Raw genomic sequence first — 13,411 nt, 5'->3', positions numbered from 1 at the left:
CCAAGCTATAGACATCAGGAACATCAGGAAATGCCTCTAGAAGATTGGGAGATAGGCCAGCCTGTAAGGCATTTTCCTAATGAGTGATTCATGGGGGAGGGCCTAGCCTATTGTGTGTGGGTGGTGCCACCCCTGAGCTGGTGGTCCTGGGTTCTATAAGAAATCGGGCTGAGTAAGTTAGAAAGTAGAACCCCATTCATGGTTTTTGCATTAGCTCCTGCCTCCAGGTTCCTGCCCTGTTTGGGTTCCTGCCATGACTTATTTGATGATGAGCAGTGATGTGGAAGTGTCCATCAATAAGCTCTGTCCTCCTTAAGTTGCTTGTTGATATTCAGAAGTTATAGCATCCTGAACATAAACTTGAATTTTATCCTACATGTGCGTTGATTCTATACCTTAGAACTGTCCCTTAAGGCAGGTTAAATGGAAAAGATTGTCATTGATACTGTCTTTGGTAGGAAATTTCTTGCCTTAGTTGTTTACTGTCTAATGTGCTATAGGATGATTCAAAGTTGGATTGTTAGGGCGGGGGGTTTAATTCAGCAGATAGGATGTGTATGAGTGACTTGTCCTGTTGCCATGACAAAATAATTAGTACAAGGGACTCAGGAAGAAGTTAGCTCACAGTTCAAGAATATAGTGCTTATGATGGCAGGACCTTGAGGCAGCTGGTGACACTGTACACAGTTCAGGAAGCAGAAGGTGATAAATGTTGGTGCTCGTTTGCTTTCTCCTTTTTCAGTCCTGGACCTTGGAACATGGACCAGTGGCATCCAGGGTACAGATGGGTCTTCCCATCTTAATTGTTCTAACATAGACACTCCCTCATAGACATGGCTGGAAGTTTGTCTCCCATTTGATTCTACATATTGTCAAGTTGTTGGTCAATAGTAATTATCGCAGGGGAATGGTTATGTTTGGGATGGAAGTATATTAATGATAGCAGGATGAATTTTAAGGAGACTGGAACAAATACCTTCTAATACTCCAAAATGCACACTAGGAAATATTTTTAAAGGGATGGGTGGTGGTCAGAAAAGCCTGGGATGTGATGTTAGTGCCTTGCAGGAGCCTGCGAGTCCTGCCTTATCTTGTTAGTTTGTTACAGGATAGTTGATCCCATTGTGAACTCTGAGACTGTGAGCTGTTAAAACCTTCGGTTTGGTGTAGTTCAACCGTAACACACACCTTTAATCCAAGAACATTGTTTATTGTAAACAGGTGATGATGGTGTGGCTCAGCCCTAGCACACACCTTTAATTCAAGAGCTTTGTGTATACAGGATTTAATAAAGTTAACCCAAGGTCAAGAGGCGGAGTAAGAAACCAGCTGGCAGAGATTAAAGAGTAGGAGGGACTTTGAGTTGAGGGGTATTTAAGACAGTGTGTAGAAGTGGAAGTGGTCTTTGGCGCCTTTAGATCTTCACCTTTACTCTTGGGGTTTTGGCTCTTTGACTCTTAGCTCTCTAGCTCTTGAGTTCTTCAGCTCCTTGGCCTTTGGCTTTTTGCACCTTGAGTTAGCAAGCCTTTGGCCTTGGGCGTTTTGGCCTTTTCCTCCTGGGCTGTCAGCTGAGCTAGTGAGCTTTTTGGATTCCTTTCCTCAGAGACATGAGTTGAGTAGGAATGTCAACTGGGTGCTTTCTCTGCCTCTCTGAGCTAGCAGGTTTTCATCCCAGCATTTGGCTGCTGAGTCTTTAGTGCTAAAATCCAATGTTTGGGATCTTTTCTTTATTTATAACAACATTAGTCAGCGTCATGAGAGGTGTGTGACAACTGCTTTCTGTCCCAACAGGTCTCGGTTTGTTCAGAGTGTTATTGCCCAGTGCCTGGTGGACCTCTCCTCTGCTAGAAGCACTTTCAGATTCACAATTCAAGGTCAGGATGGCAAAGTGTACATCTTGGTAAGGACATTTTTTCATCTACTTCTTTTTTTTTTTTTTTTTTTTTTTGGCTTCTTTGTTTTTTATGAACTTGTAACCCAGGGTCTCAGATTTTTTTTTTTTTTTTTAAGTTTCCATCATTCTATTTTCTTAACTCTCAAGTCTAGAAACTGGAAGGTGACCATATGTTGAATTTTTAATATCAGTTAATCCATAACTCAAGCTCACTTCATCAAGTACCACATGACCAGGTGCCCCTGCATCCCAAGTTCTGTGTGCCCAGACAGAAAGAAAACCCAATTTTTTTATCCTTTAGGAGCTCATGCCTAAAACGGTTTGCTCTTGGCAATGGCTCTGGTGGACAATGTCACCTCACTCTGTATTGCTCTCTTTTTGCATTTGTTGTTCCTAGCATTACAATTCTGCTATCCTGTTTCAACTGCCTCTGACAGCTTGGTTTTGAGACATAGCAAGTTTGGAGAAGAGGCCAGAACTGGTGTGCTGCAGAGGCCAGCATCATCCCAGCTCTGTTTAGAGTGATGCTCTGCACAAGTAAATCTTGCCCATTCATTTGGAAACCCAAACAGCCTGGACCATACTCTTCTCTGCATCTCTTTTCAACTAGTTAACTTATACAGTGTGCTTCTTATTTGAAAAGCATTGTACTAGATGCTCAAGGTTGAATGAACTGAAATCTCTCTAGGAAACTCACAGAGTAATAGAAAATGGTCAGCATCACCACAGTTTGAAATTGGTGTTTCTTTTCTTTGTGTGTGCACGCGTCTGTGAGCACACATGCCTGGAGGCCAGGGGTCCATGCATAGGTCTTCCTCAGTTGCTCACCACTTTTTTCTTTCTTCCTTTTTTTTTTTTTTTTTTAAATAATCACTTATATCTGCATACTAGCCCAAGGGGCATGTCCCACAAAAGCCTTCACTTACCAGGCAACTGGGACAGAGGGGAGGACATCCTATTGGGACTCTAGATGAGAGAAGCATGGGAGAATGGCAAAGTAGAAGGATCCAGAGGGTCCTAGAAACCTACAAGTAGAACATTATGATAGGCAGATTTGGGCCCAGGGGTCCCGCTCAAACTAAGGCACCAGCCAAGGACAATACAGGCAGTAAACTTTAAACCCCTACCCAGATCTAGCCAATGGTCAGAACAGTCTCCACACTTGAGTGGAGAGTGGGATATGACTTTCTCACGTCCTCTGGTGCCTCACATTTGACCATGTCCCCTGGAGGGGGAGACCTGGTGGCACTCAGAGGAAGGACAGCAGGTTGCCAAGAAGAGACTTGATAGTCTATGAGCATATACAGGGGGAGGTAATCCCCCTCAGTCACAGTCATAGGGGAGGGGAATAAGGGGGAAAGGGGAGGGAGGGAAGAATGGGAGGACACAAGGGATGGGATAAACATTGAGATGTAACAAGAATAAATTAATAATAAAAAATTTAAATTAAAAAAAAAATCTCTCACAAAGCCTAATTCAACTGAAGTTGCCAGGGAGCCCCAGGGATCCACCTGTCTCTGCCCACTAGCACAGACATGACAGCTACATGCTACCAGCCCCGGATTTTCACATGGGCTCTGGAAATCGAACTTGGGACTTTTTTCCTGCTTGCCAAGCACTTTTTCACCTGAGCCACATTTCTTCTAGCCTTAGTTTTCTTGTGTTGAAAGGTTTTTTTTTTTTTTCTAGTTGAAAAATCATCTAATTTTATTACATCGAAATTTTACCTTTCTTAGTTTGATAGGATACATTTTAAAATTATATTCAGACAATGTGAAGAACCTCAAGTGTTGTCTCCCCTATCCTATCCACTCCCCAAGGGCCCAGTTGTGGCACGGTTTCTAGAGCCCATCATAGTAACAGTCTGATATGTCTGTACATAAGACATGTATCCGTATACAGCTATTTCTAAGAATTCTCACAGGTATTTGAGCGTTACTTGATTAGCTATTCGGTAAGAGTTTCATGTAACAACGATGACTGTTTCCTGTTGTATAAATGTGGACTGGACTCTATTCCTTAGTGACCAGAACTGCACTGTATGGCCAGTGTAGACAGTGCTACAAGAAAATAATCATTGCACGGGCGTTTGCTATTTCTTTAGAAGAGGACTTTCTAACTCAATACATTTTTTTTTCTGAAAAATTATTTTCTTTTTATTTGTTTATTCACTTTGCATCCTGGTTGTAGTCCCATCCCTCCTCTGCTCCCAGTTCCAACCTCCTTCTCTCTCCCCCTTTCCTCCTCCCCTATTCCTCAGAAAAGAGGAGCCCCGCCCCCTTCCCACCCACCCCAGCTCATCAAGTCTTGGTATAGTATTGGAATATATATATGTGTGTATATATATGTATGTGTATTTTAAACTCAAATAACTATCATCTTACATAAAAGCTGTATGAGTTTATCTCTTCTAGTGGACATGCTTGTGGCCCACACACCCTGTTGACCAGGCCAGGGCACTCCTTCACAGCTGCTGACAGTTGGATGCTATGGCTCGCAGCTGCCCCTTCTGCAGAGACGTGTCTTTGTACAGCAGGCTTTGCTTTGCCCCGGAAGTTCTTTGCTCTATCTCTGAAGTGTACTGGAAACACATAAGCTCACCTTCCTTTCCCGCGTTTTTTTTTTTAATTTTTTATTTTTTGAGGCACGGTTTCTCTGTGTAGCCTTGGCTGTCCTAGACTCACTCTGTAGACCAGGCTGGCCTCGAACTCACAGTGATCCGCCTGCCTCTGCCTCCCGAGTGCTGGGATTAAAGGCGTGCGCCACCACACCTGGCTCCCCAAAGGCATTTTTATTGGGCATCTCATGTCTGCGTTCTCTTTCTATGCTTTGCCTGTCATTGTTTACATTGTTTGACCCCTCGCTGATATCTGGGAGCTCCGAATATTTCTATTTATAGCATTGCCATTTATATAGCAGATGCTTTTTTCCTAGTAAGTTTTTTTTTTAACTTTATATGGTTGCTCTCCCAAAATAATGCTGCATAAAATAAAATTGTAAAAAAAAAAAATGTAAAAAGCCTACCTGACACACATCATATACGCAATTATGTTTTTCTGTTCCTTTCTGTGGCTTTTTGAAGTGGTGATATACAACATAGACCGAGTAGCAACGTTCTCCTCTGTGGGTTTCTCTTCCCATACTTTAGCTCTGGATTTTAAACTCAGACAGTTTGGTGATTGAACCTCTGAGAAGTTCCAGGTGTGTCAGGAAGTTCCCACTGTTGGACGATACACCGGAAGCTGACTCCGACTCTGCCTGGAACGCTGTCAAAGTCCTGTACCAGCCCTGCATCAAAAGCAGGGGTGAAGCGTAAGTGTGCTTTTGCTTTTCCTGTCCCATGTTGCACCTCAGCTGTGGTCTCCACGAAGGCAGTAAGAAATCAGTGAGATAAATGCTGCTTGACGCTGCTAGGAGTCACACTGCTAAATATCGGGCTTTGCAAGCAGCAGATTGAGTTATAACAGATGATACAGGGAGCTTGCCTTTCCTGAAAATAATTCGCCTTTTTTATTATAATCTCAGCTCTCTGCACATATGGCTGCGGTGCTAAGTCAAGCATCAGCAACTGTGGGGACTGCCTAAAGCTTGTTGCAGGCTTTCAGGAGAAAGCAGAGAGTGAACAGCCCCTGCCTATGAGTTTGCCTTTGTAACATGTGGAAGCAGACAAGAAACAAAACAATGAAAACATTAAAAGATTTCTGCGGCCCTCTGTGTGCCCAGTGTACATCTGAGCCTACTTGAGCACCCAGCTAACTTAAGGCTAAATCAGCCTTTGTGGAGCAGGTGCTATTTTGACCCCAGTTTTAAAGATGGAGTCTAGGATGTAGCAGATTAAGTAGAGAAAAGTGGAAGCGCACGAGGTAAATGGCACCTTGGCGGTTGCAGTTCTGTACTGAAAAGCAAGAAGGTTCCTCAGTTAAGGAAACTTGGAGGAAGTGAAGCACTAGGCTGTGTCTGATGAATAAGTTCTGCAGAGCAGGAGACAGCAAGTATTCTAGTTGGAAAGTTGGAAAGTTATACTGTCCCCTGCTCTCCGATGAGTTTGGTCAAATGTGGGCTAGGAATACAAAGATACCAGATTTTTTTTTCTCAATAAATAAGACAGGTTTTTAAAATCAGTACTTTTTATATTATTATTGTTGTTGTTGTTGTTGTTGTTGTTGTTGTTGTTATTATTATTATTCAAGAAGCACAAGTCATAAAACATTTCAATACCTCGAAATTTGAATATATATAAACTATGAAAGCCATGTTTTTCTCCACGAGTAAAAGGAATGTTGCGTATTTGGTCCCTGTTTGCATTCACTTTTGCGTGGCTAATCTCAAACTGTTTTACAGAAAGACAGGGCAAATTTATACTCTGACCTGGAGTTTTCTGCCTTGCCCATTTCCCTACCTTTATCAGGACTGACGTAGATTTTTGCCACATGAAGCCATCTAAACTTCAAGGGTTCCATTGAGTGTCCTTATATAGTATTCAGGCATGGCCAAGGATGTGCTTCCGTGTTTTACGCCTTGGGGCTCTGGTCGGTTTTTGAGCTGCTCCTTGTTTTTGTTCTGGGTTGATGTGTGCATGTACTATTATATATTTAGATTTATGTAATCACTTATTAAAAGCACTTTTATTCATGTTTTTTACTTATCTGAAACATAGACTTGAGAAAGGTGTTTTAAATCTCATGCAGTAATATTATAAAAATCACCATTTGTGGTTCTAATGTCAAGTTTTGCATTTTGTAATTTGAAAGTATATGGTGAAATGTGTGCTTGTGGCATGGCCATTTGCCTGGTTGCATACTTCATCAATAGGAGATTTGTTTCTTTTCCATTGATGGTTTCATATCGTCACTAGTTGGATTCATATTGATACTGCTGTGTTTGCTTTAAAAACGTATCAACCTATTATTTTTAAATTAAGTTTCTTTATTTCCCCCTGTGCTGTGTAATTTTATCTTAAGGGTGTGTTTCATTAGTGTAGGCTTTGGAAATGGCATGTAGCTGCATGTGTCAAAGCTTCAATGAGTGAACGCATCTCTGTTTTTATTTTATGTTATGTTTTTGTTTTGTTTGTTTTTACTGTGCAAGTGTATGTGAATGAGTGTGGGGTCATTGGTGCCATGGTGTGCAGGTCAGAGGGCAGCGTTCTGGCAAGTGTTTTGTTTGTTTGTGTGTAGTAGTTTCCCTTTGCTCTGGGGAAAGCTCTCTCTTTATGTTGCTGTGCTGGCCAGGGAACTGCCTGATGATTCTCTTCTCTCCAACTCCCATCTCCTCAAAGGCATGCTGGGATTCCAGACATGTGCACTATACCCATTTGTTTCCACATGAGTTCCAGCACCAAACTCATGTCCTGAAGCTTGTGAGACAAGCACATTTACCCAGTGAGCCATCTCCTTAGCCCAGCTCTCCCTGTGTCAGTGGTGGATTTAATCATACACTTTATTGTGGTTATTCCTATATTTCTTTGGACATAGCCCACTATCTTTTGGTAAGTTGCCTTCTGCGTCATTACTGTCTTCTGATTATTTGAAAGTTAAAAAAAAAAAAATACCCATTTCAAGATGGTTTATATGGATAGCCTTAAATTTCTAGTGCACATAGTTAGGCTAATTTCCTTTTCCTGCCCCTGCCTTGACTTAACTAACACTCATGCTCTTAAGTGACACAGGGCGTTTGTGGCTCTCCTTGTTATCTTCTCGCTGTGTCGAACACTGCTGTAACTCTGATGATAATGACCACATTTCTTCACCTATCCTGCGAACGTCTGCCACTTCAGCTTGCCTCTTTCTCTTATGCATTAGAAACATTAATATATGTGTGTATTTCTACAGAAATTAGAATGTTTTGCTGTGTTTTGTAAATGTTCACAAATATTATACTCTATATTTTTGCAGCTTGTTTTTTGTTCAGTATTCCATGGTTTTTACTTAATAAGATATATTCTTTTATTTTTCCTTTCTTAATTTTTAAATTTTATTTTTCTTTATGTGTATAAGTGTTTACATATAGATGTACTGTGTTTGTTGTGTGTCTGAGGAGGCCAGAAAGGGCGTCAAGTTCACTGGGACTGGAGTTAAAGATATTTATGAGAAGCCCTGCACATGCTGGGTACAGAATTTAGGTCCACAGCAAGAACAGCGGGTGCTGTTAACCTCTGAGCCACATCTCCAGCCCCTGGTGTTTTGTTTTTGTTTTTGTATTTTTGAGACAGGATCACAATCTGATACTGAGGCTGGTCTGAAACTCATGGTGGAGTCCAGACTGGCCTTCAATTCTTGATGATCCTCCTGCCTCAGACTCTCAAAGTATTAGGAATATAGGTGTGAGAAATCAATGGCTTTATAAATTATACTTTCTTTGGTACTTCCAAATTTGTACTTTACTCAATTCCTTAATATCTGAAAATATTTTACACCTATTCTGTCAATTTGAAAAAAAGTAAACATCTTTTTAAAAATGTAATGAGTGTATGTGCATGTATGTGTATGTGTGTGCATGTGGGGTGTGTGTGTGTGTGTGTATGTGTGTGTGTGTACTTGCAACAGCATGTGAGTAGAGATAAGGAGACAACCTACATGACTCAGTTCTCTCCCTCCATATGTCGTTGGCTTTGCACTCAGGTCCTCAAGCTTAGCAGCAAGTCCCCTTACTCACTGGGAAATCTCAACAACCCTGAAAATTCATCAGGACATTCTCTTTGGTTATCTAAGATTTCATATCAGTGTATGGAATGGGAACTTGTACCAAAATTTTGTCATGCCAAACCCAATAGCCTCTTAATCTCTGAGACTAATAATTATCCTTAAACCTTCTTGTTTTCTCTATTTTTTGCTTTCCATGTTAGCTCCCTCCCCCATCTCTCTCTCTCTCTCTCTCTCTCTCTCTCTCTCTCTCTCTCTCTGTGTGTGTGTGTGTATGTGTCTAATAAATGACTTTGATTCATTACTTCATCTGTTGTATAAAATAATGTTTGTTTTTTTGTTTTCGAGACAGGGTTTCTCTGTGTAGCCTTGACTGCCCTGGACTCGCTTTGTAGACCAGGCTGGCCTTGAACTCATAATGATCCACCTGCCTGTGCCTCCTGGAGTGCTGGGATTACAGGCATGGGCCACCATGCCTAGCTGTATAAAATCATTATTATTGCCTTTCTTTCCCCTTTGGGACCCTGGGTCCCTGAAGGCAGACAGGAATCTTATGAGTTGGGTAACATGCTCTGAGTGAATTACATTTTTGGTCTTTTAAGGACATTAGTCCCTTTGGGGGCATAATGAACCCTCTGGCATATTCATGACACATGGGGTGGTGCCTTAACTATTTTAGTCCCATTGGCTAGAGGTTTTTTTTTCCTAGTGAAAGTGTGGATGGCCAGATGGTAGTCTAAAAGAGGAAAACAGCAAATGTAACTGTGGTTTTATTTCCTTGAGCACTCACAAAAAGAAAAAAAAAACTGGCATGTAATATTTTTAGAATGTTCGTTCTTTCTAGCAACAGTGTTCATCATTTTGAAGAACACTTTTTCATGCCTTCTCTCCGTGCTGTAACCAGCATTGTCATATATGGGTGAGCACCAATTTTTTTGTATGCTGTTGCTAATTGTTTTATTGTTTTGTTTGTTTGTTCCTACCTGCCCATGATTTATCCTGGCAGAATAAAGTATTTCGTGCTTTGTGTTGCTTATCAGAGCTTATGTCCAAAGTTAAAAAGTTGGTGCATATGGTCTAACTTTTTTCTTTTCTTTTTTTTTTTTTTTTTTGTTGTTGTTGTTAATATGATCTAACTTTTTTCTTTTGTTTTTCTTTTTTTTTTGTTGCTGTTAATATGATCTAACTTTTTTCTTTTCTTTTCTTTTCTTTTTTTTTTTTTTTTTTTTTTTTGTTGTTGTTGTTGTTGTTACTATGATCTTCTAACCTTTACAGTTTGATCTTATCATTTCGTCTAACCACCCATGGCTTCACACTCTCTGGACTGATAGTAATTTTGTCTGTAGGAGATGTTTGGCAGTGTCTGGACACAGTATTGGTTCTTACAGTTTGAAGGCTTATGGCATCTAGTAAATTGTTAAGGAATTCTCTTGAACATCCTGTGATATTGAGAAGAGACGCTCACAACAAATAATTTTGTAGTCCTGAATCTTAAAATACCAAAGATAAGAGCCTGCTTGAAAATGTCTCTTGAAGTCAGGCTACTTCTCCCTTCTCCTTTTGTGTGGGATAGCCTGCAGTTTTCTTGAAATTGTATTTAGATCAGCAGAGAAATCAATTCTACTACGACATGAACCAAAATCCTTGTACTATCATAGGCTAACTTTGTTAAAGAGAGTAAATGATGAAATATAACCAAATTTTTACTGTTGCCATGCTCTCCTTTTTCCTTAAGGAAAATGGCCAAGAAATACGGTTGCGGGGTCCCTTGGCTGGTCTGCTTTTGAGTGTTCTCTATGCTGTTTCCCCTTGCAGTTTACAGATCCACCAGCACTGCACAAGCGAGTGCCTTGCTGCCCCCCAACCCCCCTTTGGACTTTTCTGTTTGTTTGTTTGTTTGTTTTTGTCTGTTGCTTTTTTTTTTCCTTTCTCTCCTTTAGGTTTAGTTGTTTTTATGTTTTTATTTGGGTGTGGGTATGGCTTTAGGAGGAGTTACTTTGATATTAGCCATCCTAAAAGATATTGTAGATAATGTTTGGGTTCCTTACTCTGTTCCTCCATTCTCCACCCTTACTCCACCCTTCCAACCCACCAGCACTAGGTAGCAGAGAAGGAAGGATAGAAGGGAAAGGAGGCATGGTTGTCCTTAGACTACTTCCTGCTGATTAGGGGCATAGAGTTCCCTGGGACACGTTTGATCTTTGTCCTCAAGATGTCATTTTTTTTTCTTCTTGGCACTTTGCATACAACGACTTGATAAACCTTGACAAACCGCAACGACAGCACCCAGAACCCAGTAGCAGCATCAGCAGGAACAACATAAGGAGCAGGAGGAGAGAGTAGCAGCCACTGCCATCCAGTCAGGGCCTCAGCATGTATATACCTTCTCAAGGGTCCCCAGAATTCTAAATGTCACACACTTGCAGAAGCTATCTGCAGCTGGCAAAATCATGCCCCTGCTAGAGCACGAGGCAAAGCACAGCCAGCCACTGTGGACCATCTGAAGCAACCCCATATCCTACACTTGGGATTCAAACAAAAACATATTCCCATAACATTTCTATATTTTTTAAAAAGAAATCAGAAATTCTCACCACATGATATGAGGAGAGATCTCGTTGCAGTTTTGATGAGCATTATCTGATTAGTGGTTCTCCAAAGTCTCATTGCTGTTGCTATGATAAAACCATGACACAAAGCAACCTGAGGAAGAAAAGATTTGTTTCCTTTTACAATTAATAATCCCTCATCTAGGGAGGCTCAGGACAAGAGCCTAGAGGCAAGTACTGAAGCAGAAACCATGGAGGGACTGTTTATTGGCTTGCTTCCCATGGCTGGCTCAGCCTGCTTTCTCACACAACCTAAGACCTGGCCTGGTACCACCCATAGTGAGCTGGTCTCTCACACATTGATCATATTACCCAGTAGACTTTCCAACAGGCCAATCTGGTTGGGGCATTTTTGCAACTGAGGTTCCCTATTCCCAGGTGATTAGTTTGTGTTGAGTTGACAAAACCTAGGCAGCATAGTGACATTGAGAATCAGCTCATGTGCTTTGGTCATTTGTATGACACCTTCAGGGACTCACCTGTTCAACCCTCATAACTTGAAGGCTTTTTTTTCTCCCATTCATTAGCACCCTTGTATCTTTTGATGAACAAAAAAATGTTTAAATTTGGCCATGTCCAGTTCATCTGTTTTGCCTTCATGTTGATGCATATTCTGGTAGTGTCATGTTAGCAAAGTTACTTTCAACTGTGCTTGTTTTTTTTTTTTTGTTTTGTTTTTTTTTTTTTTTAATTCTGTGCACTGAGATGTCAAAGACCAGCATTGCCTCAAATACTGTGGAGATATGCTGAGTGGTTTGGGCTCAGTGGTCTTTTGACTGATAAGAAAGATAGAACAAGGCTGGATGCTGGTAGTGCACACATTTAGTCCCAGCACTGGGGAGGCAGAGGCAGGTGGATCTCTGTGAGTTCAAGGCCAGCCTGGTCTACAGAGTGAGCTTCAGGACAGCCAAACCTACACAGAGAAACCCTATCTTAAAAACAAAAGCAACAGCAACAACAAAGAACAAACTGCCTTAATTTTATATCCAACAGACTACTCAAAGGCCTATTATTCTATAACTATATAACCCCGTAAGCTATTTCGTGTTAGCTGATTTGAATGCTGTGTGTATATCATGCTGTAGATGCCCAGGGTCATAAAGAAAGTTATATCAAACCATCTCTAGGAAGTGTCTACTTCCACGCTCATGTAGAAACTATAAGAACGTTGCCAGTATATTCCAGGATACATTGACCTTGTAGAGTAGAGCAAAGTCAAACTTCTTATATTTCACATAGGAGGAAACTTGGGACCAGATATAAGTTTAACTTGTCACTGGAAGCCAAGATTAGGGTTCCAAACTGAGTACTTCTTTCTTTCACTACCTCTTCTTTCACCGTGAAATTTTGGAGATGTAAGAATGGGCTATAAATGTATATTTTATTTGAGAAAAGCTCCTCTAGTAACTTAGAAGGTTGGTGTCAGCACTCTCTTTGCTCCCCCAAATGTTCCATTTGTTGTCTTCCATCCAGCACATATGTGTATATTCTAGTGTGTTACTCTAGTAGTCGTAACTTCTGGGCTAAATGTTTATATTTAATATTTCAGATCAGAGCTTAATGATAACCAACACAGCTTTATTTATTTGTGAAGTCCAGTGTCTTTACTTCCTAGAGCAGGAAACCATTGAATGGAAATTAATCTAACAGTTCAGTGAAGTGCTCCGGTACTGATATGGAAAATATGAAAGCTTCCTTAGAATCACTTCCACACATTTGTCTGCTATTCGTGCATTTTCACACACACTTTCCCATATAGAGGCAATTCCTCGCTATTAAACGCGTTCTTCACATTTTTCATTTGTGATTAGGGAAATCCCTCTTTAGACCCTGCATGTACAATAGCCTAAGCTACGGCTTGGTTCACTTGGAATCCCTACATGCCCCATGAATAATTTGAAATCACTAGGAAACAGACCAGAAGTAAGATCGCGACATATAATAGGAGTGGACATTGCGTCTAGAGATTCTCACTTTCTTAAGAAAGGTGCACTGTGGGGGAAGTAGATCACAACCTCTGTGTGTAAGGAAGGAAGGGCAGTGTGCACATGAGGTTGTTCCTTTACTGTTTCCTACCCACCCACCAAGGACAAACTCAGAGAGCACAGTGTAGGGTTTATTGGGGTTAACGTCTTGTGTCATTGCAGGGTATCCTGTTACTAATGAATGTTAGGAGTTGGAAAGGAATTGCTGCTCCTAAACTCCTGCTGAAACTTAGCTGGGGCTTAGGAGGAAGCCTTTAATTAGATGTCTGCAGTTTCCCAATT

The 13,411-nt window shown here is 41.0% G+C and overlaps 1 protein-coding gene across 1 annotated transcript in view; it reads left to right on the top strand.

The window, feature by feature from the left end:
• Ube3d (ubiquitin protein ligase E3D) overlaps positions 1–13,411 on the top strand; it is a 134,270-nt gene that overhangs the window by 34,789 nt on the left and 86,070 nt on the right. The window contains exons 7-8 of the mRNA XM_051140471.1: positions 1,792–1,900; positions 5,043–5,206. Coding sequence (XP_050996428.1) covers positions 1,792–1,900; positions 5,043–5,206 — 273 coding nt within the window. The remainder of the gene's footprint in view (positions 1–1,791; positions 1,901–5,042; positions 5,207–13,411) is intronic.

The sequence above is a fragment of the Acomys russatus genome, chromosome 32 (genome assembly GCF_903995435.1).
Source record: "Acomys russatus chromosome 32, mAcoRus1.1, whole genome shotgun sequence".
In the NCBI taxonomy this organism is placed as follows: domain Eukaryota; kingdom Metazoa; phylum Chordata; class Mammalia; order Rodentia; family Muridae; genus Acomys; species Acomys russatus.
The sequence above is the reverse complement of the archived record's forward strand: the minus strand, read 5'-3'. Positions and strand labels throughout refer to the sequence as shown.